Genomic DNA, 27,564 nt, shown 5'->3' with positions numbered 1-27,564 from the left:
CAATGCTTAAAGATCTATTATTGGGAGCACGTGAACAAGAATGGATAGATGAGAAGATTCAAAGCTTTCTGATGACGACCCATCCACGCTGTCCAAAACTGTACATGCTCCCTAAGGTGCACAAGCACCTGACAAACCCACCTTGCAGACCCATTGTCTCGGGGTGTGGGTCTTTATTTGACCCCCTCGGCAAATTCTTGGATTTCTTTTTGCAGCAATTCGTTCAAAATTGGAGATCTTACATTCGGGATACAGGTGATTTTTTAACAAAGATCTCAGAAATTGGATGTGAAATGGATGAGAATTGGATCCTATGTACAATAGACGTAGTCTCCCTATATACTTCGATTCCACATTCAGATGGATTAGACTCAGTGGAATGGGCTTTACTACAAATGGATGATTTACCTACGGAGAAAGTGTTCCTCTTGCAGCTACTAAAATTTTGTTTGCACAACAGTTACTTCGAATGGGATCAACGGTTCTATGCCCAAATGACTGGTACATCTATGGGCTTTGCAGGGGCTCCTGCGTATGCAAATATTTTTATGGCGCAATTTGAGGCAGAACACGTGTTTGATACAGCAGCATGGACACAAATTAAGATGTACTGTCGTTTTATAGACGATATCTTCTTAGTCTGGCGAGGCACTGAGGAATCATTACTCGACACAATACACTACCTGAACTCAGTAAACCCCAGGATTCAATTTACCCATAAAATTGACTCTAAGAGAATGGATTTCCTGGATGTGAGGATCCAAAAACAACCCACAGGATTTCATACAGAACTGTTCACTAAGGAAACGGACCGAAATAGTGCGTTACATTACGCTAGTTTCCACCCACGAAGGTTGATAGAGAATTTACCTCTCTCTCAATTTATTCGCATTAAAAGGATTTGTTCACAGGCTACCACAAGTGAAATTAATATCGAGAAGTTTGTCCAAAGATACCAAAATCGAGGATATCCTGATTCCATTATACAACGTAGCAGAGAGCGAGTGGCAGAAATGAACAGAGAAACATTGTTAGAACCGAGACCTAAAACCAACCAGGATAGAATGGTATTTGTGACCAAGTTCACTACAGTGTCACCAAAGATTAAACGTATTGTCAACCAACGTTGGGAACTACTTTCCACAGAAACAGAGTTTAATGGGATATTTGCCCAACCACCAATGCACGCATATAGGCGTGGACCTAACATGAGACAAATTTTGAAGGGGAGAGAAAAAGAAGACCAACATGGTGACTACAAGGGAACAACTCGGTGTCTGAACTGTGTGAACTGCAATAACATAATCATTGGAAACACCTTCTCACACCCGACTACTGGCCAAACAATTAAACTGAGACACAGCAGCGACTGCAATACTCTAAATGTAGTCTATGGCATTAAATGCCCATGTGGCAAGTTATACATCGGGAAAACGGAGCGTAAGCTCAAAATTCGACTAAATGAGCATAAGAGTCGAATACGCAACCAGAACCTATCATCTCCTTTAGCTACTCATTGGAAAGAGTCCAGTCACACGATTTCCCAATTACGATGTTTCATCATTGAGAAGGTAGTGATCAAATCAGGTATTGACAATAGACTCCGTCTTCTGCAGCGTGAGTTGTACTGGATTAAATTTCTACAGACAATGCAGCCTAAGGGATTAAATGATAGATATGACCTCTCATGTTACTTGTAGGACTCTAGATACTGGACATTTATGCATATTAATCTTACTGAAGTTCCTATAATTCCCCACACTACAGGTTCATTTGAGTTACATAAGGTTTATTTTTGAAAATCATTAAGTGGTTTGCCCTTGAAATACAATTCACCCATAGTGACATTATCACAAGTCAGAATAATATTATGATATACATGTTCATCATTGAATACATTAAATGTATTTGCAAGCGTATACCCAGGATGATTGTTATAATGTAGTAACCTAACCACATGTTCACAATTATATACCTATGATGATTGTCAACACATATTAGGCTGATTATATGTTAGTACGAATTTACATGTACTGAGTTACAGTATTGACCACTGAATCTGCCATGGCTTTTTGCATGTATATATTTTTTTTTAATGTTTGTTATGTTCACATCTTAGCATATTTTATTATATAAAATAGATGTTTAGGTGTGTATTGATATAGTGGGTAAAGTGCGAATTTGAGTTTGTTCTTTACATATACTGTGAACGCGCAAAGATATTTCTGCTCAGACATATTTCCAACTATCACTATTCTATCAGTAGAGCTTATTTTAGGCTGTGTACAGGTTTTTCACGAATTATAAATATTTTAAATATTGAAATGTCATATTACATTTCGAGCATGTAATACAATTTTTATCCTCTCCATATCTCTTGTGTTCATATACTAGAGTGGAATTTCACAATACTGAGTGGAGTCTAAGTAACAAGCCATATATTGCCATCATATATAACCTTACACACTACACCATGTTCTCTTATCAGGGATCATATGATTCAACATCTTCTATAATGGCAATCTAGGTTCTCCTCACGAGTGGAATACTTTGTTGTTTAGCCCGTTTTTAGTGTTGATGACGGTAACAAGGGTTCTAACATGGTAGATCGCAGGAACGTAGCGGGACAATATTGAGTACAGCGTTAGCAACAAGTGATATTTTCACATTGTTTACAACATAATACATTACATTGCGGTTGTCTATTGAGGAGCTTATATCGAAATTATAACATTTAACCCCTTTTCAAAATGGCGACCCAGGTTCTCTTTACGATCGGAACACTTTGCTGCCATAGTCCGTTCTTAGTGCTGGTTACACGTTACCAACAAGGTATATTCTAGTAATGGCGCGAGACGTCTTGTTTCAAGATCATTTGAAGTAAACAGAAGTACGAGGTTGTGATCTACTGTTTAAAACACTGGCGACGCTTCATGCAGGTAAATGGGCATTTCGTTTCTGAGCGTGATTTATGGTTACACTAGCTTTAATGTCTTAGGACAGTCAGAGTTTACAAATTACACGTCTTTATAAATTACTCGTTTTTGTGTTTTAGGTTAGAAAATAGCACGTATAAGGTATGTGATTTTGGATTTGGTGGATTGATTTCGGTAATTTGGAGTTTCCTCAAGTATTTAAAACTATATCACATTTTTTAGATTGGAATAGTCAACGCAGATCAGGTAGGACCTTACGTTTTTTCATCACTGAGTAACTTATATCACCAGTATTATGTGAATGTATATGAACAAATGTTCTGGTTGTCACTTGTATTTACAGGGCATTAAATCTCATACATATCTAGGTAAGCGGCCGCTTATTTACCTTTTTAGATGGACAACAGTTCGATTGGTTTTCTCTTGGGTCATGCATATTTACCGCTGGCTTTCACTTGGTTTGTCATTTGATTCTTACAGTTTACTCGAGAACCTTACTTCCACTAGAGGTATGATGACACTCTACTTGTATATACACACCCCCATGACATGCAACTGATACAACACACTTACTTGTTCCATTGTTTCCACTTTTATTACAGATTAGCCCCTGATGAAGTCACACCTTTGTGCCGAAATGCATTGGGCATGACATGAAAATCAAGTATCATATGTTTTGCGTTGTGATAATTTGAGAACAAAAAATGTTTTGTGTATAGAACTGAGAATCACAAGATAATGTGTTCAATTGAATTATAATTGCACCTTGTAATAACATTATGTTTATTATGGAAGCGTCAGGTTATGGATTAAAATAACTGGAGTTTCACATTGTTTTTGTGTTTATATCGATTATCATTTTGAGTGTTGGATAACACACAGTGAACAGTGCGCAACTAGTTGAGATTCTCTCTCACCTAAACCAGCATTTAAGTCACAGGCGTGACACACCTGATTAGTTGCAGCACCGATAGTATAGGTTGAATATATTGTTTATAACGGAGTGCTCCCCACAAACCCTTTAAACTTTACTAAGAATGCTAGGTGCCACATGCATTCTCTACAACTTCATCTGGTGGGGTGACCTTTCTAAACATGCCCTGGTTCTTCCATGTTGGGCCCCAGCTTTGTGCCATTAGGCTTAGGCTCCCAACTACTAATATTATTAGTGTTGAAATAGAAACCACATCAGACAAGATTACACTAGTGGCCTCCATATGCACAAATGTATTTATTTATATAAATTTTATATAACGCTTGCTAGACCCATGGGGAATCGGAGTGCTTCACAGAATCAAGAGCCAGGCAATAATCCAGTCACTTAGTAAATGAAGCGCAACAATCTTAGGCTCAGGTACAAACAACAATAAATACGCATAGAGATATTAGGCAATGCGGATGAATACAATATGTACACAGACAGTAGGGCAGTTCCTGCTAATGGGCAAGTCGTTAATTATGAGTCCAGTGAGAGACCGACCTTCAAGGCGAAAGAGCTGTTTAATGGGTCAAAAAGCGACTGATAGAACCAAGTTCAAGAAATGTCCAAGTGTTCTAGTATATGTTGAGTAGGTTGCGTTTTAGGTATCTTGAAGTCAGTGAAGGAGGGGTTGCATTGTAAGTCCCTCGGTAAAGAGTTCCATATGCTGGGAGCGTTACCAGAGAAAGAACGAGCATGGGTAGATTTCTTTTTTAGTTTGGGAGGGATGAGAAGGGTGTTGGAGCTTCTCAATGATCTGGTTCATACTGCTTTAGTGAGTTTGTTATCTAAATAGTCAGGGGTGTGTGAGTGAATGGCGTTGTGGGTGATAAAATAAGTCTTGTAATTGTATCTTTCTACTACAGGAAGCCAGTTGAGGGTCTTGAGTGCAGAGGTGATGTGATCATACCATTTAATATCTGTTATGAGTCTGTCTGTCGTGTTTAGTACTGATCTGAGGGGAGTGAGGTGCGATTTCCGGGTCCCTGTGAGCATAGCATACTCATACTAACATTGATCGCCTTGGCGCATCAGGCAGTGTTGCAGCAGTAATGTAAAAAAGTCTTTGTTTATTTGAAATGCCTCTACATGGGTAATGCATAACACCCATAGCGGCAATAACCCCTGGAATCAAGGTAATGATATTAGTAATAAGTTTTCCTAACTCCACATGATTTACCACTCAATTGTCAATTTAAAATATATTTTTGAAATTGTCATTTTTCTGCAAACATCAGCATATGAATTCTGGAAATACTCCTGTTTTCATACCTAATACACTCCGAGTCCCCCTGCCGTAGACACTTTTCAAATTGAAGGGCATGACTCCTGAGAGACTAGCCTTTACCCACGCTGGTCTTTCGTCGGAGAACCTGGACATCCTGGGAGTTGCTAAGAAGTCTTCTACCAGCAAGTAGAGCAGGAGCAAATATCTGAGAGAATCTCCCGGTAAACTGTCAAGCGGTAAACCTGCAGACTTGCTTAGTGGATGTTGTTTCCCTTGTTATCTGGCTTGCATCGACAACTTGACATCCGAGAGACTTATGCATTGTTCATTGGAACCTATCTGATCAAGCTTTAGGATTCATTCCTCAAAGCGTATGAAGTTGTCAGAAGACACCTCAAGGACCCGATTCACAGCTTGTCTTTAAATAGTTACCCCTGCTTTCTTCAGGCCTCAACTGGTCTTTGTTGTCAGACTGATGCATAACCATTGTTGGACCTGGCCCTTTTTGGCAGGTTCACCCCGAAACTTTTTGCTTTTTCCTAGCCTGTTTCTGTGACCTGGTGCTGGTGATTTTAGGCCTCTGCGCACTTTTTCACTGGGGTACAGTGTAAAGTGCGTGAGCTCTCTGTGTATGTGTGGTGAGTGACCTGCCCTCCCATAGGAATGAATGGGGAATATGTATGCCCATGGTAGTTCCTGATGCGTGGGGAGTGCAGGGTCGAATTTGGTATGTGCGAACTCGTGAGATTGAATGCTGCGTAATGATGTATGCGGCATGATTGTGTCTAGTGTAGAAGTGCCATTTTTAGAAGTTGGCATATTTGTGTAATCTGTGCCTGGCGTGTGATTGGCTGGAGCCTGGCCCCAGGAGTGAGCCTGGGCCTGCTTGTGGATTGACTGTCTGGTTTGAGGATGACAGGGGCTGGGGAGCCCCCAGGAGGTTGTCTGAGTCAGCCCTTGGTTGAATGACTGCATCTGCAACTAGGGAAGTGGGAGGAGATAGCACCTAGGAGTGAATAGGGCTGCGCCTGCCTGCCACAATGCTGGCTCCACCTCCCGCTGGGCGACTGTCACCTCTACCCCTCACACTGAAAGGAAGAAGGAAGCCAGGAAGCCCAAGGGCTCCAGCAACACCCAGAACTGGTTTAGACCGGGCTCAGGGCCCACTTGCACAAAGACTTCAAACACTTTTAGGGGTATAAGAGAAGGACCCCTAACAACAGAAAAGGAGATTCTACAATCAAGAGGAACCTCTGCTGGAAGAAGGACCGCTGGAGAACTGAAGGAAGATAGCCTTGCTGTGTGCTCTAAGGGCTGACCTATTCTGCTGACCAACTGAAGCTGAGGAGAAGAGGGACTTTGCTGTGTGCTGTGACCCTGCTTGCTTGATCTACAGACACTTTGCGGTGTGCTGTGTCTCCTAATTGAATCTCCAAGGGCCTGAGAAGAGCTGGCCTCCTGTTCTGGAACCCAGGGTTAAAAGGTTCCTAAGCATTGCCAAACTGCTGAGGAGATCGTGTGGTGTTTTGCCCCAACGCGTGTTTCTGCTTGCCAGCTGTGGGAGAAGATCGCTGTGCTCATCGGCACAAATTCAGGGGTGAGAGGAGGCCCGTGGTGCCTCTCTGCGTACAGAATCACCCCCGACGATCTGCGGGCTTGAAACAGTCCAGCCGCGACCTGTGGCCTTGAAAACCCTCTGCCTGCAATTCACCGCCGCGGCCCGGGGGCCTGAAAGAGACCCGAAGCTGTGCCCCGTTCCGCAAAGCCGCGGAGAAAGAAGCGAAGGGGCCGCGACCTGATTGGTCGATCAATACCAGGAGCCGCGCTCTGATTGGCCTTTGCCGTAGGCCTGCCCCCGAGAGCCGCGCTCCGATTGGTTGCCTGGCCGCCGAAGTTGCATCGTGAAGAAGGGCCTGCCCCGGGAGCCGCGCTGCTATTGGCTGACTCCCGGGTGAGAAAGGAGGCTCGCCGCGACAGGATTGGTCTGCGTCATCGGGACCGCTGGGGAAGCCGCTGGAGCCGTGTGCTGTTCGCCGAAGCCGGGGAAGAGTGACCGGACCTCGCCGAGGGAGCAACAAGAGTGATCTCTGCCCCTGGCCTGTTTGTCCCTGCTCGGAGAGTCGATCTAGCTCCCCGCCGCTCCCTGAAGTGCTGAGAGTGGGCGGAGGGCTGCCGGGACCGGCCGGGGTTATGTACAAGTCTGCTCTGCCCGGCACGGTGGTGCCTGTATGATCATCAGTGAGGCGCGCTCGCATTGCTGGGGCTCAGTAGTTCGAAGGGCTGATTATTAAGTTAATAATACGCTGGCATTGCTTTTGCTGATAATTTAAAGAGCTGCCTTGAGCATATAGATCAGTGGTATTATTTTTAATACCGAGTTAAATGACACGGAGACTGATTCTTTTTAAAGAGTGAAACCTTCAGTTTGATTAGAGCCCCGAGAGGCTCAGGTGACCCATTTGTTGACGAGCCCCGAGAGGCTCATGGGGGCATATTTGTTCAAGAGCCTGTGTGGCTCCTACCTTTTGGCGCAGTTCTGTTCAAGGGCTAATGAGAGCCCATGCCCTAGTTTTATTGACGTCCCAGCTGCCCAGCAATTAGTGGGCAGCTGCACCGTTTAGGACCCTGACTATTTGGACACAGGGCGTCCTAGCCCCAACAAGGCCAGTTGGCCTAGGGACTGCCACAAGTGGTGGCTTATGTAAGTTTTGCGCAATGTGATGTGGTGCTAGGAAATGTAATGCATTTAATATGATTAAGCACCTTGATCTTACACCTCTGAATGTTTTTGGGCATCATGTGTTTTTGCGCTATTGAGTTATGTTCTGGCACCTCTGAATGTTTTTATGCATCATGTGTCTTCCTTGATTTTACACCTCTGAATGTGGTGATGCATCATGTGTAATGTGTTCTTACCTATAATTGTTCTTTTGTGCTACAGTGATTTTATATCCGATATTCTAAGTTCTAAAAGTGCTGATTCTGACAGTGGCCCATGTGGCCCTGTCTTGTACATAATCCCTTGTGAATATTGCCCGTGCCAGTTGGCCCAATGTACATGTGTGATTTCTATCTGATGTGTTTTGACAATACAGAAGTTATTTTTATATAACCTTGTGTAGAGTTCCTTTTGTGGTGTGCCTAGGATGTTGTTGCTGTTGTGTGCTTGCGCAAATGCTTTACACATTGCCTCAGAGTTTAGCCTTACTGCTCGTGCCAAGCTACCAAGGGGGTGAGCAGGGGTTATCTTGGCGTGTGACTCCCTTGCCCTGACTAGAATGGTGGTTTCTGCCTGGCTTTGGCGTCAGCGTTAGCCTACCAGAAATAGCCAGTTCTAACAACCATGTTTACTGCTGATCACAAGTAACTCAGAGACTTTTTGGGCGGCCTTAATATGAGTGAATGTGCACCAGGTCCTTCTAGCTCAGAACCATTTTCGGTTGTCCATTTGGAACTCGTGGTCCCCAAGGACTCACTTAAGCCTTGTCTCAGAAACTTTTTTAGCATTCCATATGAAGAAATAGATTGTCCTCCTGACATTCTTCTACATCCATCTGCGATCCTTACTGAAAACAAAACTTCAAATCTTGGCATCAGGTTTGCGTTGCATTATGGTAGTTAATATTTTGTGAAGTTTCTGATGGTGTTGCTAGCAAAGTGGTGCTAAGGCAAAAATACATTATTTTAGTAGCACTCATTGCTTCACTATACATAGAGAACCTTCAGCAAGTATCAGAGAACATTTCACTAGAGCCAAGGAAGCTTCAGTGACATTCTCCAGCCATATGCCTGTGAAAAAAGTATACCGGTTGGCTAAGGAGACCATCCTTGCACATTGGGACATGCTCTTACTTCCCGCCATCCTCCCCCACTAATACACTCAAAGATTTCGTTCTCTTTATTGGTATACAGACATAATATCGATGACAAAAATATCGAGGTAGCATAATATCGAGTTAAAAATATCGAGTAGACAGAATATAGACTGCAAAAATATCGAATAGTAATAATATCGACTCAAAAATATAGAAGGGACAGAATATCGAATGGACAGAATATAGACAAAAATATCGAGGGACAGAATATAGACAACAAAAATATAGATGGATAGAATATGGACAACAAAAATATAGAATTTTAGGTAAGTAAGTTAATATTTATGTTTTAATAATATGTACGTGTTTTTTATGTTAGTATATATGTTAAAAGTGTATTTTTATTTTATAATCTATTTTAATTAATTTTATGGTATTTAATTTTTTTGTAATATAATTCTGGAGCGGGTTGTGGGTTTATAGGGGAATAGGGTGGGAAGTAATTTAATTATAATTAATTAAATATTTTAATTTATTGGTATTTATTCAGAATGAATTGTTAATTAATTTTTAATTGTCAATTAATTAAAATATAATTGGTAATTCATTTTTATTAATTGTTTAATTGATAATTATGCTAATTGTATTCATTGATTTTCTGGAGCGGGTTGTGGGTTTACAGGGGAATAGGGTGGGAAGTAATTTAATTATAATTAATTAAAAAACTTAATTTATTGGTATTTATTTAGAATTAATTGTTAATTACTTTTTAATTGGCAATAATTAAATTATAATTGGTAATTAATTTTTATGAATTGAATAATTGATGTTAATTTTATTTTCTGGAGCGGGTTTTGGGTTTATAGGGGAAGGTGGGAAGTAATTTAATTATAATTAATTAAATATGTTTTATTTATTGCTATTTATTTACAACTTATTTAATTTTTTAATTGGTAATTAATTAATATATATTTGGTAATTCATTTGTATTTGATAATTATGTTAATTTTATGTATTTAATTTTTGTAGTGGGTTGTGGGTTTATAGAGGAATTGGGTGGGAAGTCATTTAATTGTAATTTATTAAATTTTTTATTATATAAATTGGTATTTATTTTGAATTAATTGTTATATTTTTTTTATAATGTATTGTTATTGGTAAATAATTTGTATTAATAGGTAATTATTTTTTAGTAATTAAAATTATTTTATTATTGTTAATTGGATATTCATTATAATATCTTAAATTGGGAATTTATTTTAATTAATTTGTAATTGGTATTAATATTGAATTTATTTTTATTCATATATGAAGTATTTACTTTCCCTACTGTTGCTCTATTTGGAGTGGGAATAGTAAGTTTTACCTTCCCGCTATCCAACGCTTTCCCTACTGTTGCACTCACTGGAGTGGGATTAGTCATTTTTATCCCTACGCTATCCAACGCTTTCCCTACTGTTGCACTCTCTGGAGTGGGAATAGTAATTTTTACCTCTACGCTATCCAACGCTTTCCCTACTGTTGCACTCTCTGGAGTGGGAATAGTAATTTTTACCTCTACGCTATCCAACGCTTTCCCTACTGTTGCACTCTCTGGAGTGGGAATAGTAATTTTTATCCTCCCGCTATCCAACGCTTTCCCTACTGTTGCACTCTTTGGAGTGGGAATAGTAATTTTTACCCCTACTCTATCCAACGCTTACCCTACTGTTGCATTCTCTGGAGTGGGAATAGTAATTTTTACCTTCCCGCTATCCAACGCTTTCCCTACTGTTGCACTTACTGGAGTGGGAATAGTAATTTTTACCCCTACGCTATCCAACGCTTACCCTACTGTTGCATTCTCTGTAGTGAGATTAGTAATTTTTACCTTCCCGCTATCCAAGGCTTTCCCTACTGTTGCACTTACTGGAGTGGGAATAGTACTTTTCACCCCTACGCTATCCAACGCTTTCCCTACTGTTGCACTCTCTGGAGTGGGAATAGTAATTTTTATCCTCCCGCTATCCAACGCTTTCCCTACTGTTGCACTGTCTGGAGTGGGAATAGTAATTTTTACCACTATGCTATCCAACGCTTTCCCTACTGTTGCACTCTCTGGAGTGGGAATAGTAATTTTTACCACTACGCTATCCAACGCTTTCCCTAGTGTTGCACTATCTGGAGTGGGAATAGTAATTTTTACCTCTACGCTATCCAACGCTTTCCCTACTGTTGCACTCTCTGGAGTGGGAATAGTAATTTGTACCCCTACACTATCCAATGCTTTCTCGACTGATGCACTCTGTGAAGTACTAATAGTAAATTTTACTGTCTTGCTAACCTATGGTAAAAATATTATGTATTTTTTATTAATATTATGTTTATATATAGTCAAGTCAAGTCAAGAATTTGTATAGCGCACTACTCACCCAGAGGGTCTCAAGGCGCTTGAGGGAGAGGGGTTCGCTACTTATCAAACAGCCAAGTTTTGAGTTGTTTTCTGAAGGAGAGGTGGTTCTGTGTAAGACGGAGGTGGGTGGGGAGGGAGTTCCAGGTTTTGGCCGCTAAGTAGGAGAAAGATCTTCCTCCCATGGTGGTTCTTCAGATGCATGGAATCGCGGCGAGGGCTTGGTTGGACGATCGTAGTTGGCGGGTGGGGGTGTAAAAGGTCAGGCGAGTGTTGAAGTATCTGGGTCCTAGGTCGTGGAGGGCCTTGTGTGCGTGAGTGAGGAGACGGAACGTGATTCTCTTGTTGACGGGGAGCCAGTGAAGGTCTCTCAGGTGGCCGGATATGTGATTGTGGCGGGGTATGTCTAGGATGAGTCGAGCGGAGGCGTTCTGAATGCGTTGAAGTCTTTTCTGCAATTTGGCTGTGGTTCCGGCGTAGAGGGTGTTTCCTTAGTCCAGTCGGCTTGTGACAAGTGCTTGGGTGACCGTCTTCCTTGTTTCGGTTGGGATCCATCTGAAGATTTTTCGGAGCATGCGTAGGATGTTAAAACATGACGATGAGACGGCGTTGACGTGTCTGGTCATCGAGAGGGAGGAGTCTATAATGAATCCCAGGTTGCGAGCATGGTCTGTTGGTTTGGGTGCACTTCCTAGGGCCAGTGGCCACCATGAGTCGTCCCAGGCCGAGGTGGATGATCCTAGGATGAGGACTTCCGTCTTGTCTGAATTCAGTTTTAGGTGGCTGTTCTTCATCCACTCGGCTACGTCTTTCATTCACTCGGCTACGTCTTTCATTCCTTCGTGTAGGTTGGTTTTGGCGGTGTTTGGGTCTTTGGTGAGGGAGAGGATCAGCTGTGTGTCGTCAGCGTATGAGATGATGTTGAGGTTGTGCTGGCGAGCGATGGATGCGAGGGGACTCATGTAGACGTTGAAGAGGGTGGGGCTGAGCGATGATCCTTGTGGTACGCCGCAGATGACTTTGGTGGCCTCTGATCTGAAAGGGGGGAGGCGGACTCTTTGGGTTCTTCCGGTGAGGAACGAGATGATCCAATCCAATGCTTTTTCTTGTAACCCGACGTTGCTGAGGCGTGGTACAAGGGTGCGGTGGCAGACTGTGTCAAACGCTGCGGAGAGGTCCAGGAGAATGAGGGCAGCTGTTTCCCCGTTGTCGAGTAGTGTCCGTATGTCGTCTGTGGCTGCGATGAGGGCGGTCTCGGTGCTGTGGTTGGCTCGGAAGCCGGACTGTGAGGGATCGAGGGAGCCGTTAGACTCGAGGAAGGCGGCGAGCTGACTGTTGACGGTCTTCTCTATGACTTTGGCGGGGAATGGGAGGAGCGAGATGGGGCGGTAGTTTTTAAGTTCGGTGGGGTCTGCAGTAGGTTTCTTCAGTAGGGCACTGAGTTCGGCGTGTTTCCAGCTTTCCGGGAAGGTAGCGGTGTTGAGGGAGCAGTTGATGATGTCCCGGATTTGGGGTGCGATGATGGAGACTGCCTTGTTGAAGATGTGGTGGGGGCATGGGTCGGTTGGTGATCCGGAGTGGATAGAGTTCATCGAGCGGAGGGTGTCTTCGGGGTCCAGGCGCGAAGGGTGGTGGAGGGGGGCTTCAGTTCGGTGGTGAGGGGAGTGGACTGGTCGCCGAAGCTGTTATGTATGTCCGCGATCTTGCTGTGGAAGAACAAGGCTAGAGAGTCACAGAGGTCTTGAGAGGGAGTGATGTCATTGGTGCCGGCGCTGGGATTGGTGAGCTCTTTGACAATGCTAAAGAGTTCCTTGCTGTTGTGGGCGTTGTTGTCTAGTCGATCCTTGAATGCTGATTTCTTGGTGGAGCGGATCAGCTGGTGGTGTTTGCGGGTGGCGTCCTTGAGGGCGGTCATGTTATCTGTGGTTGGGTTTCTTCGCCAGGCTGTCTCGAGGGCGCTGCAGTTCTTTTTGGAGTTCTTGAGGTCGTCGTTGAACCAGGAGGCTTTTTTGTTCCCTGGTTTGTTGTGATGGTTTTTCAAGGGTGCTAATTCGTCAGCGCAGTGGGTGATCCACTGTGCGAGATTGATGGCTGCTTGATTTGGGTCCGTTGATATGGCGGGAGGGTTTTGGTTCAGAGATGTGGTGAGCTGGTCGGTGGTGACTTTGTTCCAGTTTCTGCGGGGAACTTGTTGCGGGTGGTGGTGGGTCGTGGTCTTTCTGAAGCTGAAGTGGACGCAGCTGTGGTCAGTCCAGTGGAGTCCCGTGGCGTGATTGAAGGAGATGTGCTTGCTGGAGGCTGAAGATTGGGTCGAGCGTGTGTCCGGCGTAGTGGGTGGGGGTACTCACCAGTTGTTTGAGTCCGAGATTGGCGAGGTTGTCCAGCAGGGTGGTGGTGTTGTTGTCGTTGTTATACTCTAGGTGGAAGTTGAGGTCCCCTAGGAGAATGTAGTCGTCGGAGGGGAGGGCGTGTGGGCTGATAAAGTCAGCGATGTCTTCACTGAATTGTGTGCGGGGTCCTGGGGGTCTGTAAATGAGGGTGCCTCTGAGTGTGGTCTTGGGGTCGGTGTGTATCTGGAAGTGGAGGTGTTCGGTGGCTATGAGGGTGTCTTCGGAGCTGGTTGAGATGCGAATGGTGTTCTTGTGGACGATGGCGATGCCTCCTCCTGTTTGGTTGATGCGGTCTCTTCGGATGATCTTGTAACCGTCCGGGATGGTTATGGCGATGTCGGGCGCTGAAGAGGCGTTCATCCAGGTTTCCGTAAGAAATACATATATATATGTATGTTTTTAAAAATAAAATTGTATGTTTATTTATTTTTAACTTAAATTAATTATTTTTTATTTTTAAGATTATTTAAGTATTTTAAGTATGTTTAAATTATTTATATTTAATATTTTATTATTTTTCAATTACTTTTAAGATACTTAAAAAATTCAATATTTTTACTATCTATATTTTTTACAACGATATTTTTAATTCGATATTTTTGCACTTACCTGTTTGGAGTTAGGAGGTCGATATTTTTGTAGTCGATATTTTTAACTCGATATTTTGCTACCTCGATATTTGTGTAATCGATATTATGTCAGTGATCCTCTTTATTAAGAAGGAGACTGATGAGGTTGCGCACACAAGATGAATAGATGAGAATGGCTACCTATTGTTGGACTTGACCCTTCTGGCAGGTTCACCCCTAAACTTTTTGCTTCTACTTGTGACCTGGTGTTAGTGATTTTTGGCTTCTGTGCACTTTACCACTGTGTCCCAGGGTAAAGTGCGTGCGTGTAGTGAGGTTGGCCTGCCCTCCCATAGGAATGTATGTGTCCCTGGTAGTTCTGATGGGTGGGGAGTGCAGATGCGAGTTTAGTATGTGCGGACTCGTGTGATTAAATGCTGCGCGATGATGTGTGCGACGTTATTGTGTCTAGTGTGGAAGTGCCACTTCTAGAAGTTGGCATGTCTGTGTAATTTATGTGAATTGGCTGTCTGGCTTGTGATTGGCTGGAGCTGGCTGGTGAGCCTGGCTCCAAGAGTCAGGATGGGTCTGCCCCGGTGGTGAGTGAAGAGATCTGCATGATTGATGTGAGGGAGGAGTGCACCTGGGACCTGAATAGGGCTGGGCTTTCCCCACACAATTCTGGCTCTGCCCCCTGTGGTGCGACCGATGACCCTAGCCTGACTAGTGAATGGTGAGAAGGGCTGAGCACACCAGAGTGCTCCAAAACCAGCTGTGACTTTTTTTTCCCCCCACCCTGCACCCTCAGACAAAGGAAATGTGTATATAAAAAGGGGCTGTGACTCCATGAAAATGTTCTGTTCCTGGATCCTATCTTGGAGGGGGCCTGCTGCCGCTGGGCTCCAGGAGGACCGCCACTGGGGACTGCCTCCCTGCCTGGATGGCCCTGTGAGCTGGACCCTGGGCCCAGCCCTTGCCCCCCTTTTCCTTCCTAAGGACCTGGCCCCTGAACTTTGACCTGCAGCGCCAGGGAGCGCTTTATTTTCCTTGCAGCGCCGTTGGGGCGCTAGATTGGCTTCAGGAGGCTGTCTGCAGCATCACGCTGCTTGGGAAGAGAGAGGATCCACCCCCTTGCTTCATTTTCGGCGCGGGTGCCCACCTTGCATCTCTGCCGATTTGTGAAGTCCCTAGCGGGTGCCCACCCCGCCAGGGACTCTGTGCCGATATTTTTAGCCATCACGGGAGCCCACCCCGTTTTATTATTTAATTGTCGGGAGCCTACCCCGGATTACTGAGTGAACCGCTCCACCCCCCTATGCCCCCCCACCCCCCCTCCGGGCTGCCGTGCTGCATGTGACGACCCGGAAGTACTTTAGCCAAAAACCGGAAGCTGACGGGAGCCCACCTCGCGCTCCGGTGAGTGAGAGAGAGGAAGAGGACGCCAGCACCAGGAAGCAGCGGGAGCCGACCCTGCATTCCTGCGTGTGACGACAGGTGGTGCCGTCAGCGAGGCTCCCCGAGTGGAGGTAGAGCCCCGCAGCCCAGGAGCCGAGAGGAGACACCGCCGAGAGGACACGCCGCCTCCCAACCAGCCGGTGAGTGCGGGCGTCCCCGCAGGTCGCTCCTCAGCTTCGTGAAGCGCTTCCACTTCTTCAGAACCCACGAGAGGCTCAGGGGGCATTTTTCCACTTCGAGTCCCCCGAGCGGGACTCTAACGACGGGGGCAGTTCTTCTTTGTTGTTTCGAGTCCCCCGAGTGGGACTCCAACGATTCCGGGGCACTTTGGAGGGTAGAGCCGCCCCGGTTGGCAGCGGGCCGCTCCCCCCTAGTTTGCAGGGCACATTCCTTTTGAGCCCGCGAGGCTCCAACGTCACAGGGGCATATTTGTTTTAGAGCCCAAGAGGCTCCCTGTCACATTGTGCATTTGTTCTTTCAAGCCCACGAGGCTCCTGAGGCTCCGATTGTTTATTTAGAACCTGTCGAGGCTCCAACGACCCCTGGGGCATTTTGTTTATCTAGAGCCTAGAAGGCTCCCAGGGCGCATTTTGTTTCTAGAGCCCACGTGGCTCCCACATCGTGCTTGGGCCCCATTGTCTCCGTGAAAAGCCCAGAGGAGATCCCCCGCTGCCCAGCACTTAGTGGGCAGCTGCTTCGTTTAGGCTTGCCCCTCTTGCGCATTCTTCTTTGGCTGCCTGCGCAGCCTGCCCTGACTTTGCTGGACACAGGGCGTTTCAGCCCCTGAGAGGTCAAGTTGGCCTGGGGACAGTTTATGTGTTAGGCCCCGGCGTGGGGTACGTGTTTATGCCCTATGTGATCTTTGCGCAATTATGATTACCTGCCTAATGTGATTTCTGCATCATATGCAATGCTTTTTGCCTATACCTCTATGTGTGTTTATGCTTAGGAGGTTGTTTTTCCTAGTATAGTTATGCTAGTGAGTTCATGGTTCCCCGCGTGATATATGCCTAAGGTGGTTAGGATTGCGTAGGAGGTACTTACCTGTTACCAGTGGTTACTGGTTGTGTGCTACATTTCCTATTTTATGCTACAATTGTCCTATGTTCTAAGTGCTAGTTCTACCAAGTGCTTATTCCAGACAGTGGTCCATGTGGCCCTGTTTTATGTACATAATCCCCTGTAAATTCTGACCATGCCTATGGCACATTGTAAAGTGTGTGTTTATTATCTAATGTGTTTGGTATAATACAAAGGCTATTTTATATATAACCTTGTGTGGAGTTCCTTTTGTGGGGGGCCTGGGATGTTGTTGCTGGTGGATCCGTGCGCAAATACTTAACCTACATTGCCTCCGGGATAAGCCTTACTGCTTGTGTCACGTTACCTAGAGGGTGAGCAGGGGTTATCTTTAGAGTGTAACTCCCTTGCCCTGACTAGAGTGGTGGTCTCTGCCTGGCTTTGGCGCAAGCCTTAGCTAACCGGAAATCGCCATTTATAACACCTATTTTACATGGATGCATGTGCAGTACTGGCACGTAAAGGTCTGATTTAACAACCTTTATTTGTAACCCATTAAATGCTTAACTAATGCAATGGAATCTGGAAATCCAAAATGTCTGCAGTTATTCAGTGAAACTACTCCATTACTGCATTTTGATATAGAAATAATCAAAGAAAGAGTGCCCAAAATCAGAAAAAAATTATTCAGTCCAATGCTGTAGTTTCTTCTCTTTTTTTCTTTTCTTTCTTTTCTGCTTATTCCAATTATTCAAAATCATTCAACAGAACATCATGTACAAAGTCCAATGTGGCCAATTCAAAATTACAACGTTCAAAGTTCTTGAGATGAAAATCACATATGACACAGCCTACGCGTTTCGTCCTAGTCGGACATCATCATGGCTGTAGAATAATAAACAGAAAAAAACAGATTTACAAACATCATCCAACTTCATAGTGACAAAATACTCTGTTCATGGATCTATAGACATTACCATTTAGGTCACAACTATTGTGAGATACCTTATTCTACCTGCCTATATTCCATTCTAAACAAATTATGATACTGAAAACAGATCTACTTAACACAAATATTCTGAAGATCCACCAAAATGAAATTAAATTACATCACTCAATTATATACAGAGCCCCCATCTGGGGGCTCTGTATATAATTGAGTGATGTAATTTAATTTCATTTTGGTGGATCTTCAGATTATATGTGATTTTCATCTCAAGAACTTTGAACGTTGTAATTTTGAATTGGCCATATTGGACTTTGTACATGATGTTCTGTTGAATGATTTTGAATAATTGGAATAAGCAGAAAAGAAAGAAAAGAAAAAAAGAGAAGAAACTACAGCATTGGACTGAAAATAATTTTTTTCTGATTTTGGGCACTCCTTCTTTGATTATTTCAAATTTTGGGACATTTTGTGGCTTTGACGGTGAACCACAAGAAGTTGAGTGCAAAAGGATATAAAGATTGTATGAACTCTATTATTTTGTGAATACACCTTGGTGCATACCTGTTTCAATCCCCGCCGTCGTTTATTGAATTATGCATTTTGATATAGGTATAGTTTCACCTGCAAAGTTTTTGAAAACGTGACAAACTTTGCAAATCTCTAAACAATTTGATTTTTTTCATGGTTGTAAAGTATGCCTGCTTCCAAAATATCTTTCAAAGCTAAGAATTTGCATGAGATTTCTACCATGAAAACTTTTCTTTCAAATGGTATTCTGCAAATAATTACTTTTCTCTACGAAACTTTTTTGCTGGACCTTTTAATAAAACGTTGCAGACCTCATCAAATTGTTGAAGTTCTTTTTAGCACAAGCATACTTACTTTGCCCCACAGTGTTGAAAATCATTCATGTTTTGTTTACAATAGCTCTTGAGCTCTGTTAGACTTTAACCCGTTTCTTTCGTCGAACGTTCAGCGCCAGTGCTGAACGTTCTAAGAAACGGGTGGGGCCGTTGGACGTGCGCAGCACTACGGAGGTAGTGCTCGAAACGTCCAACGGCAGCACTAAAGGGGTTAAATGAACTCTCTGAACACTCGTAACAATGTGAATTCTAACTATTTTTCTTTTCTGAAATTCTCTAAGCCAGAACTTGCCCTCTGTTGTCGTGAGCCATGTTTTAAATCCTCAACCTGGGGATAGGGTACTAGACATGTGTGCTGCCCCTGGAGGAAAGACCACGCATATTGCAACATTAATGGATGATAAGGTAAGATCAGTCAGTGGCTTGGCATGTGGTTTTATGTTGTGTGTGTGAAACAATGAAAGTCTACTGTTTTTAAGCTGAACTCCTATGTCCATGGTAAAAATGTATGCTTATTACAGAAGAGAGAACACACTGAAATAGGACCATTTCTTTTGCTCATCCTTGACCCGTTTGGACAACACGTAAGGTTTTTCACGTACTATTCTGTTTTTAATAGCATGCTTCATTATGAAGTCTTCGCCTGGATACAGGCGGCTCAACCTTTATATTCAAGCGAGCTCTTTGGCTCAGGAGAGGGATCTATGATTAAAATCGTATAGGGCTACCCTATTTTGTCATATGAAACTTTATTTCTGGGTATTATGGCATGATTAAAAACAGAATCCAATGCTGTTGGGGGAGTTTATTAGCTCCAGCACCTGGTTTCATGCCATAACTTATGTCTCCTGGTCAATTGGCTTTGGTCAGGACTAAATTTTAGATCCCTACTTTTGTTCCCTATTTGGGTTTAGTTTGTATTAAACACTCACAAGTACATCTCTTTTTTTACCCATCATACTCGTACAACCATGATACTCACACAAACCCTCCTGAGTGACTTCCTCAGTTAAGGTATTTAAAGGTGTAACTGCTGGGCCGCGTAGAGTATAGGATGTAGGCCAGCCTAGTAGTCACACTCTCATTAAAGGTCCTGGCCATGTGGTACCTAGTACATTCCTCCCATCCCTGCATGCATGTAGACTGCAGCTGCTGGAATCAATAGCTTCCTTGCTTAGGGGCTGATTCTGCAGCTGCTCCTGATGCACCAGAATTCCCAGTGCCGACTGTGACATCGCAACGGACTGAGGCTTTCAGAGAAACCATGGTTAGACTCTTTGGCACCCTTCTGAATCCCTGTGGCCCCACTGATCCGTGAAGGCCTCCAGTCGAATTACCACAGACAGATCCTTCCTCGATGCCATCTGTTCCTCCTGAGCCATTCTGGTTCAGCTTTGACTCCGGGGCCAATTTCAAATCCGCCACCAAGATCCAAGACTGTTTCTGCCACTTTGATCCCTGTCCCAATGGTGCCAATGTTGGAGGAGGACACTGGTCCTAATGTCTTGTCTGACTCCAAACTAAATGTCTCTCGATTGTAATTGAGGTTGTGTGTTGGAACAGTTCCATCACACCCTGTCCTACTTATTCAAACAAAACATAGCCTTTAACTAGGAGCCGGCTTCTGAGCTCCAGCAACATTTTGGATCAGATGCTGACCAAAGTGAACCAGCTTTTGGTGAAGAGGGTGATGAATTACCCCCACACTATGATGATGACAATTTCTACAAGGACCTCCAAGAGGCCAGTGGATTTGATACTTTCCCCCGATACTGGGCTGGGTTTTCCGCCTTGTCCCTCAACTGAAGAGACAACCTTTTTTGCTGTGATCATCAGGTGCAGAGCTGAAGTCCTGGACTTACGAATACCTACTGTTGGGGTAAAAACAGCGTCTTTATGGACATTTTTCAACCTAGGCAGGCTTCATCAAAGCCCTTGTTGACTTTCAGCAAATCCCTGACTGACACTCTAATGGGCACCTGAGCTAAGCCTTGCTCTTACCAACCTGTGAATAGACATGTGGCCGGAAGCTACAGGACTGCCCCTGATAATCCTGCTTTCCTGACACAGGACCCTATACCTGAAAGCCCGATAGTACAGCCATTTACCAGCAGAGTTAATCACAATTCCCCTGATAAAGAGCCGAAACGAATTGAGACATTCAGAAAACAGATGTTCTCCTCGGCCAGTCTGGCCCTTTGATTGATCAGTGCCAGCTGTTTGCTGGCTAGGTATTACCATACAATATGGGAAATGTTTGCCAAGATGTTGCCTGTAGTCCCGGGGTAATTCCCTGCCAAACTGGGGCATATTACTCAGGATGTCCAGTATGCAGCAAAATGTCATCAGGACTGGACACTACTGACTGCCTAGGAAGGATAGTTGTGACTATCGGGTGCAGTAGCGCCACGTGTAGATGAGATCCACGGGCTTCTCTGGTGCCTTCTGTTGTCACTTAGGAATATGTCTTTTGACTGCATTGCCTGTTTGGCGAGATGACCAATTCCACATTGGAGTGTTTCAAAAGAAAGCACTCATAGCAGGCTCCTTTGCCCTCTCTACACCCGGGAGGCATTATCCCCAACAGTATTGCCCCTTTCGACACCTTGCCTGGGGTTTGGCCTACAGGCAGTACTAAGGCCACCTGCCCCAGCAAATGGGCACAACAGTTCTTTTGGAGTTAAGGACCCAGCGGACAACCTCCAAGCCCTCAGATACAGTGAACTTCCCAGTGTCCCACCCCTCCAGCATCTGCCAGCAAGCCACGCCAGTTTGCCCTTAGTGGCACACTACCACCCACAGGAACTGGATGTTACTTCTGCTATTACCTAGTGCCGAAAAAAACCCGAGGCCTTTGTTCTATTTTAGACTGCTCATCTTCTTCCTGCGGAAGGACAAACTTAAGATGTTTACGCTGGGCCAGGCTCTGCCTCCCCTGAATTCAGGAGTCTTGATGGGGGCTTTGGATCTGCTGGATGCCTACTTTCATGTACCCATATTGCAGACCCAAGCCTCTTCTTGTGGTGAAAGGTGGGCCTAAAGCATTTTACTGTTTGCCTTGCTCCCTTTGGGCCTCACCAGTGCCCTCCGGTGTTCACAAAAGTGATTGTGATGGTTGCAGCTCACAGACCGAGGATGGGGGTTCCAGTTTTCCCCTACCTTGATGGCGGGCTGTTGTAGGCGGGCTCACCTCTGTCAGTCATAGACCACCTCCAGACTACGGTGAACCTCCTCACATTGTTGTGGTTCACTATCAACAGGCCAAGTGTTCCAGCTGACTCCTTCAATTAATTAAAGCCATCCTGGATACAATGCAGTTTGCGAGCCTTGCTTCAACCACAACTAATTTAGGACATTTGGGCTCCAATCCTGATGTTTCAGCCTTGTTCCTGGTTACCCGTAACTTCTCTGCATGAGCACTTGCTCATGTGATTAGGCTATCACTTTGATAGGATCTCCTGCTGCAAAGCAGGGTTCTGCAACCAGCCCTGTGCAATCTGCACGTCCATGTGTGGTGACTGAGCAGTGGCTGTTGCACTTTCGATTCTCCTGAAGTTGTCATCCTAGCTAACATGCGTCCTTCAACAAAGTCTTGTCGACTGCCTGGTGTGAGACCCGCAATATCTACCTATTGCAAGTCAGTTTGTCAGATGTATTTTTTAAAATTTTTATCTCTAACCCAGCATGGAGGAGTTACAGTGAGCATAAACAAAAAATAGAGGGAGGAGGAGGTTAAACCCAACCAGGTCGGCCTCCAGTCAGTATTTGCAATACAGGGACCCTATGTGAAGGGTCCGGAGACCTGGTAGGTATTGTGTGGTTACTGCTTACTAAGTCAGTGTGTACCAAATCATGTAAGAAAGAAAAATTTCTTTCTAGAGTCCCCTCACTCACCGGGGTTGCCCCACGGTGACATGCTTCATCATTGGGGCCATCCCAGTTCTCTACGAAAAGGGGCGTGCTGCGACAAGGCGACTACGCTGGAGCACTGGTTTTGTGAGATGACTATGTGTGGTGCAAGTGTGGTGATGGTGGAGTGGGTGTGAAATTAAAAATACCGTGCTAGTGGGCCTCAACAATTTATTTTGCTCCTAGTGTGGTATAAAAAATTAAAAAGGGGTAACACTGTGTTCTAACTTTTACTGAGCTAGATCAGTGTTGAGGTCAACATGTTTCAAGCTCCCCCAAGCTTTTCCTCAGGACCATACAGGGTCCAGCCCTGTATTGCCACTCCTGTTTTCAAATGAAAAAGTGTTTATAATGATAAATACTAGTTATTTATATTAAACGCTGTTGATAAAAAAACATGCGTGTAGTTGTACATACGGTTTGTATTTTACTCGCAATGATAAACGAGTGTTTGTTAACACCCCATGGTCTTAGGCAAGGGCAGGAACGCCTCGTGGAAACATTGTTCCTATCGGCAAACCCGCTCGGTACTACCTGGTGCTTCCTCACCCGACCGCATACAATGTTTCCACGAGGCGTTCCTGCCCTTGCCTAAGACCATGGGGTGTTAACAAACACTCGTTTATCATTGCGAGTAAAATACAAACCGTATGTACAACTACACGCATGTTTTTTATCAACAGCGTTTAATATAAATAACTAGTATTTATCATTATAAACACTTTTTCATTTGAAAACAGGAGTGGCAATACAGGGCTGGACCCTGTATGGTCCTGAGGAAAAGCTTGGGGGAGCTTGAAACATGTTGACCTCAACACTGATCTAGCTCAGTAAAAGTTAGAACACAGTGTTACCCCTTTTTAATTTTTTATACCACACTAGGAGCAAAATAAATTGTTGAGGCCCACTAGCACGGTATTTTTAATTTCACACCCACTCCACCATCACCACACTTGCACCACACATAGTCATCTCACAAAACCAGTGCTCCAGCGTAGTCGCCTTGTCGCAGCACGCCCCTTTTCGTAGAGAACTGGGATGGCCCCAATGATGAAGCATGTCACCGTGGGGCAACCCCGGTGAGTGAGGGGACTCTAGAAAGAAATTTTTCTTTCTTACATGATTTGGTACACACTGACTTAGTAAGCAGTAACCACACAATACCTACCAGGTCTCAGGAGTTACAGTGAGCACCATTAAAGGTTACTTGTCCGCCCTTTCGGTTGTTTTACATTTACTGGACCAACCACCTTTATTCAAATCACCTGTTTAGAAGAGGTTTCTAAAAGGTTTGACTCATTTGTTTCCTTCCAAAACCTTTTGGATCTTAATGTTTTCTCATTTTCCTCATGCACATTCCATTTGAACATATGCACAGCTATCTACTACTTCTGACTCCAAAGACTGTGTTTTTGGTCGAGGTGACTTCAGTTAATCGAATGCATGAACTCCAAGCTCTTTCGGGGCAGCCACCTTACACCTGCTTTTTTCCGGATCGAATGGTGTTGAGGACCAGCTGCCCTTTATGCCAAAGGTCATGACTGCTTGCCACATTGAGCAATCACTCTCCCAGTGTTCTTTGCTTTGCCTCATTCCTCAAAGGAAGAAGAGTGACTCCATTGGTTAGACCCTGAAGAGCTTTTACATCAATCGCACCAAATAACATAGGGTTGAAAATCTGCTTTTTGTGGGGTTTGCAGGGGCAAATAAAGTCTAGGCAGTACAGAAAATGACTCTGTCAAGTTGGATAGTGGTCTGCATTAACATTTGTTACACATGAAGCAGCCTGCGGAAAGATTGAGAGCTCACTCCACTAGGGTCTAGGCTGTTGCCACCGCATTGCCCCATGGAGCTCCTGTTCTTGATTTTTGCTGGAATGTGGGCATCCTTGCACACATTCATGAAGCTCACATCCATGATGCACTACTGCCTTGACAGTCAGGCCCAGTTGGATGGGTGTTTTAGACGTTACATTCAGTACTGCAGGACTTTTTAGTCTAAGTTATTCAACAGACCCACCACCTGGAAAATACCGTGCTGAGGAATCTGCAGTTATAAGTAGCCATCAGAAGAAGTTACTTTCTGTCTGTAACGCTTTTTCTGGTGGATACTCTGTTAAACTGCAGATTCCTTACTGCTCTCCCACCTACCTGTTCTGTAGCAAGATCTCTTTACCCATCTAAAATTGTCCCAGATCCAGAGATCTCCTTGCTGGTACCTCTGATTGTTTAGATCCATGTTTGAGAGTGTAGACAGAATTAAGAAAGACACAGATGTCGTCAAACAGCAGTGGTGCTTACATGTGGCTCAATTGTCACTTCAGGGTTGGAACGAGGTTGGCGCGGAACACCACGACGCTAAGTACCAGCATGTGAGAGCAATGTTGTGTAAATCTTCCAAATCCAGTATGGCGCCTGTGGATATTCTAAGGGTGAGGAATTTGTGGTTGAATAAATAATCCACCAGAAAGAGTGTTACCGGAGGTAAGTTACTTGTTTAAGACTGAGTCACAAAATGGAGGCTATTTGTGAAATACTACCTTGAATATATGAGGATGTGCACTAAATTAAAATCCAAAAATTACCAGTTGTGAATATATGAAAGATTACTCAATTGAACATTCGCTATTTACTTTCTTAAGCCCTGAAGAAGTCCCTGGATGGGACGAAACGCGTTGGCGGTTTCAAAAGTGGTGCTTTCAAAAGTCTTTTTAAGAATGAAAAATAAAGAATAAATTGAAAACGAACATCGACTTGTCTAGGGAACCAGCAGCCTGATTCATGTACATGCCGTTTTGCGTGGCCCTAATAGCGAATCATAGCGACTCGCTATTGAGGACACGCAAAACGGCATTCATGTAGGAATTGCTAATAAAATAGCGATTCCTACATGTTCTTTATTTGCGAGTAGCAAATTGCTACTCGCAAAAACTCCCCATTCATTCCTATGGGCCAAGAGGCCCATAGGAATGAATGGGGAGTATCCCTTATTTGCGAGTAGCAATTTGCTACTCGCAAATGAGATAGCGATTTTAAGGGTGCCAGGGGTGTCCAAAGGACGCCCTGTAGCACCCCTAAAATGCACATTTGAACAGGTGTTGCGCACACACATGTCCAAAGGACATGTGTGTTTGCAACATGCAACTTAGAAAAATGCTTTTAAAAGCATTTTTCTGAGTTTTTGCTATTTACCGACAGGTCTGACCTCTCGGTAAATAGCGGCCCCAAAAGTGCAAAATCGCTATTTCTTGATGTGTCATGAATAGCATTTGAGGAATCTCTATTAGAGATTCCTTAAATGCCATTCCTCGCAAATATGCGAATTCTTAAATAGCGATTTTTGCATTTGGGATTGTGAATACCAAATGCAAAAATCGCACTCGCAAAGGGCCAGATTCTTAGAATCTGGCCCTTTTGCGAGCGCTATTGCCTACATGAATCAGGCTGCAGATCCTTTTGAACTGTGTGATTTACTACAAATTGTGCATAAAGTGTGCCGGGCTATCATGTGTTTGTTCTGTGATAATATTCCCAAAAGTCAACAACAATCCCAACAGTCTTCAAAAATCTCGAGACAAGATTGGCTGGACTTTTGCTGTTTAGTGCACATTCCCTGCAGCATGTAGGCCATCTCTTTACCTACTTGGGCTGCAACTCCCGTAGAATTGAGTTTCAATTTTACTACCCTGTGGTATTCAATGTGGTGGTTGTCCATTTCAGAAGCACCTGATAGTACTGAATCCAGTCAATACCAGGCATTGGGCAAGAGTTGATGGCTTCTCGACACTCTCTTCGACTCCAGACTTTCTCTAAGATGCTAGGTCTGACCACTATCAGCCCTGTAAGTGATTCCTCAAGCTCCTTGGTAAGAGAGGTAGGGTGAGTTCTGGTGACAGGTGTCTTGTGGAAATAGATTCGAAACATTGATTGCTAATTTCTTTGTAGGCTTCATCCATACTTGAAAGAAATCAAGAATAAGAACTTGTTAACAATTCTAATAATGAGAAATCTGGACCATAGAATCAGGGTTTCGACTCTGTCTCGGAAAAATTGCAATTCAGCATCTCATCTCAACATAGAACTAGATGGAAGGCCACTCCCAAGTCGAACTAAAGACTTTGCTCCCTCTCCACTCCAGTTCTTCCCAAAGAAACTTAAATGTAACGGGGAGTACGCAACCAACCATAGCAAGTTTATCTCCCATTCATTGACTATCATCAGCACTTGGATGAACTTATACATGTAATACATTCCAGTACATCGGTAGCTTTGGTCAGAGGACTGAACCTACCTAAAAAGGCTGAATCGAAGTGTGAAGTTTTCCTGCTTCCGAATGTCACAGATAAGGATAATTTTACAGAGCATATTGGAGTGAACCGCCTCTGGTAATAGCCGTTTGGTATTAGAATTGTTTTTTCTCTGGGATATTGTTTTTAATAACTGAATCCGGTTTTAATTGACTTCGACTCCATCTTAAATTTCTGATCGTCTACTGATCCTTAATTTCTTCCTCTTGGTTGACTATTCATGTGTCACTGAAACTAGGGTTTAAGCCTGTACACTCTCTCCTTCCTGGCAAGCCAACCGGTTCATTGCACCTACATTGCTCCAATGGTACAAGGTGAATGGTTACTTTAAAATACTTAAGTTCCAAGTTCAACATTTACTGATTTCGAACTCTGTGAAATAGGAGTTGTTAATCAGATTTTATTTTTAGTGTATCTTTTCTGTGCTTCATATTTTTTTTGTATCCTTATTCAGCTTAATTTTTTTTATTAGGATTTCATTATGATGCTTAACGTGCTTTCTCTTCCGTAGCAGTTGCTGCTTGTACATTACTTTATACCTAGCTAATGAAATATGATTGTGCGTTTTGAATAGAAAATTGGAAGCTTTTAATTTTGCTATGACATTTTCTATCTTTCTATTATTATAACACCGCTCAATGAAAAAATCCCTAGGCATAATACTAATAACTGCCTTACAACAAGCCTTTCCTCTCTGAGTAAAGTGTTAACATTGCAGTTCTAATTGATTTCATGGCTGTGTCAGAAGATGAGCTT

General features: G+C 43.9%; 1 protein-coding gene across 1 annotated transcript in view; it reads left to right on the top strand.

Annotated features, from left to right (window-relative positions):
• The window catches only part of NSUN6 (NOP2/Sun RNA methyltransferase 6), a 149,427-nt gene that overhangs the window by 76,285 nt on the left and 45,578 nt on the right, over window positions 1-27,564 (top strand). The window contains exon 7 of the mRNA XM_078663744.1: window positions 18,879-18,998. Within this exon, the coding sequence (XP_078519870.1) occupies window positions 18,879-18,998 (120 nt within the window). The remainder of the gene's footprint in view (window positions 1-18,878; window positions 18,999-27,564) is intronic.

Source organism: Lissotriton helveticus, chromosome 10 (assembly GCF_964261635.1).
Source record: "Lissotriton helveticus chromosome 10, aLisHel1.1, whole genome shotgun sequence".
Lineage (NCBI taxonomy): Eukaryota > Metazoa > Chordata > Amphibia > Caudata > Salamandridae > Lissotriton > Lissotriton helveticus.
This window is presented reverse-complemented; position numbering and strand designations above follow the sequence as displayed.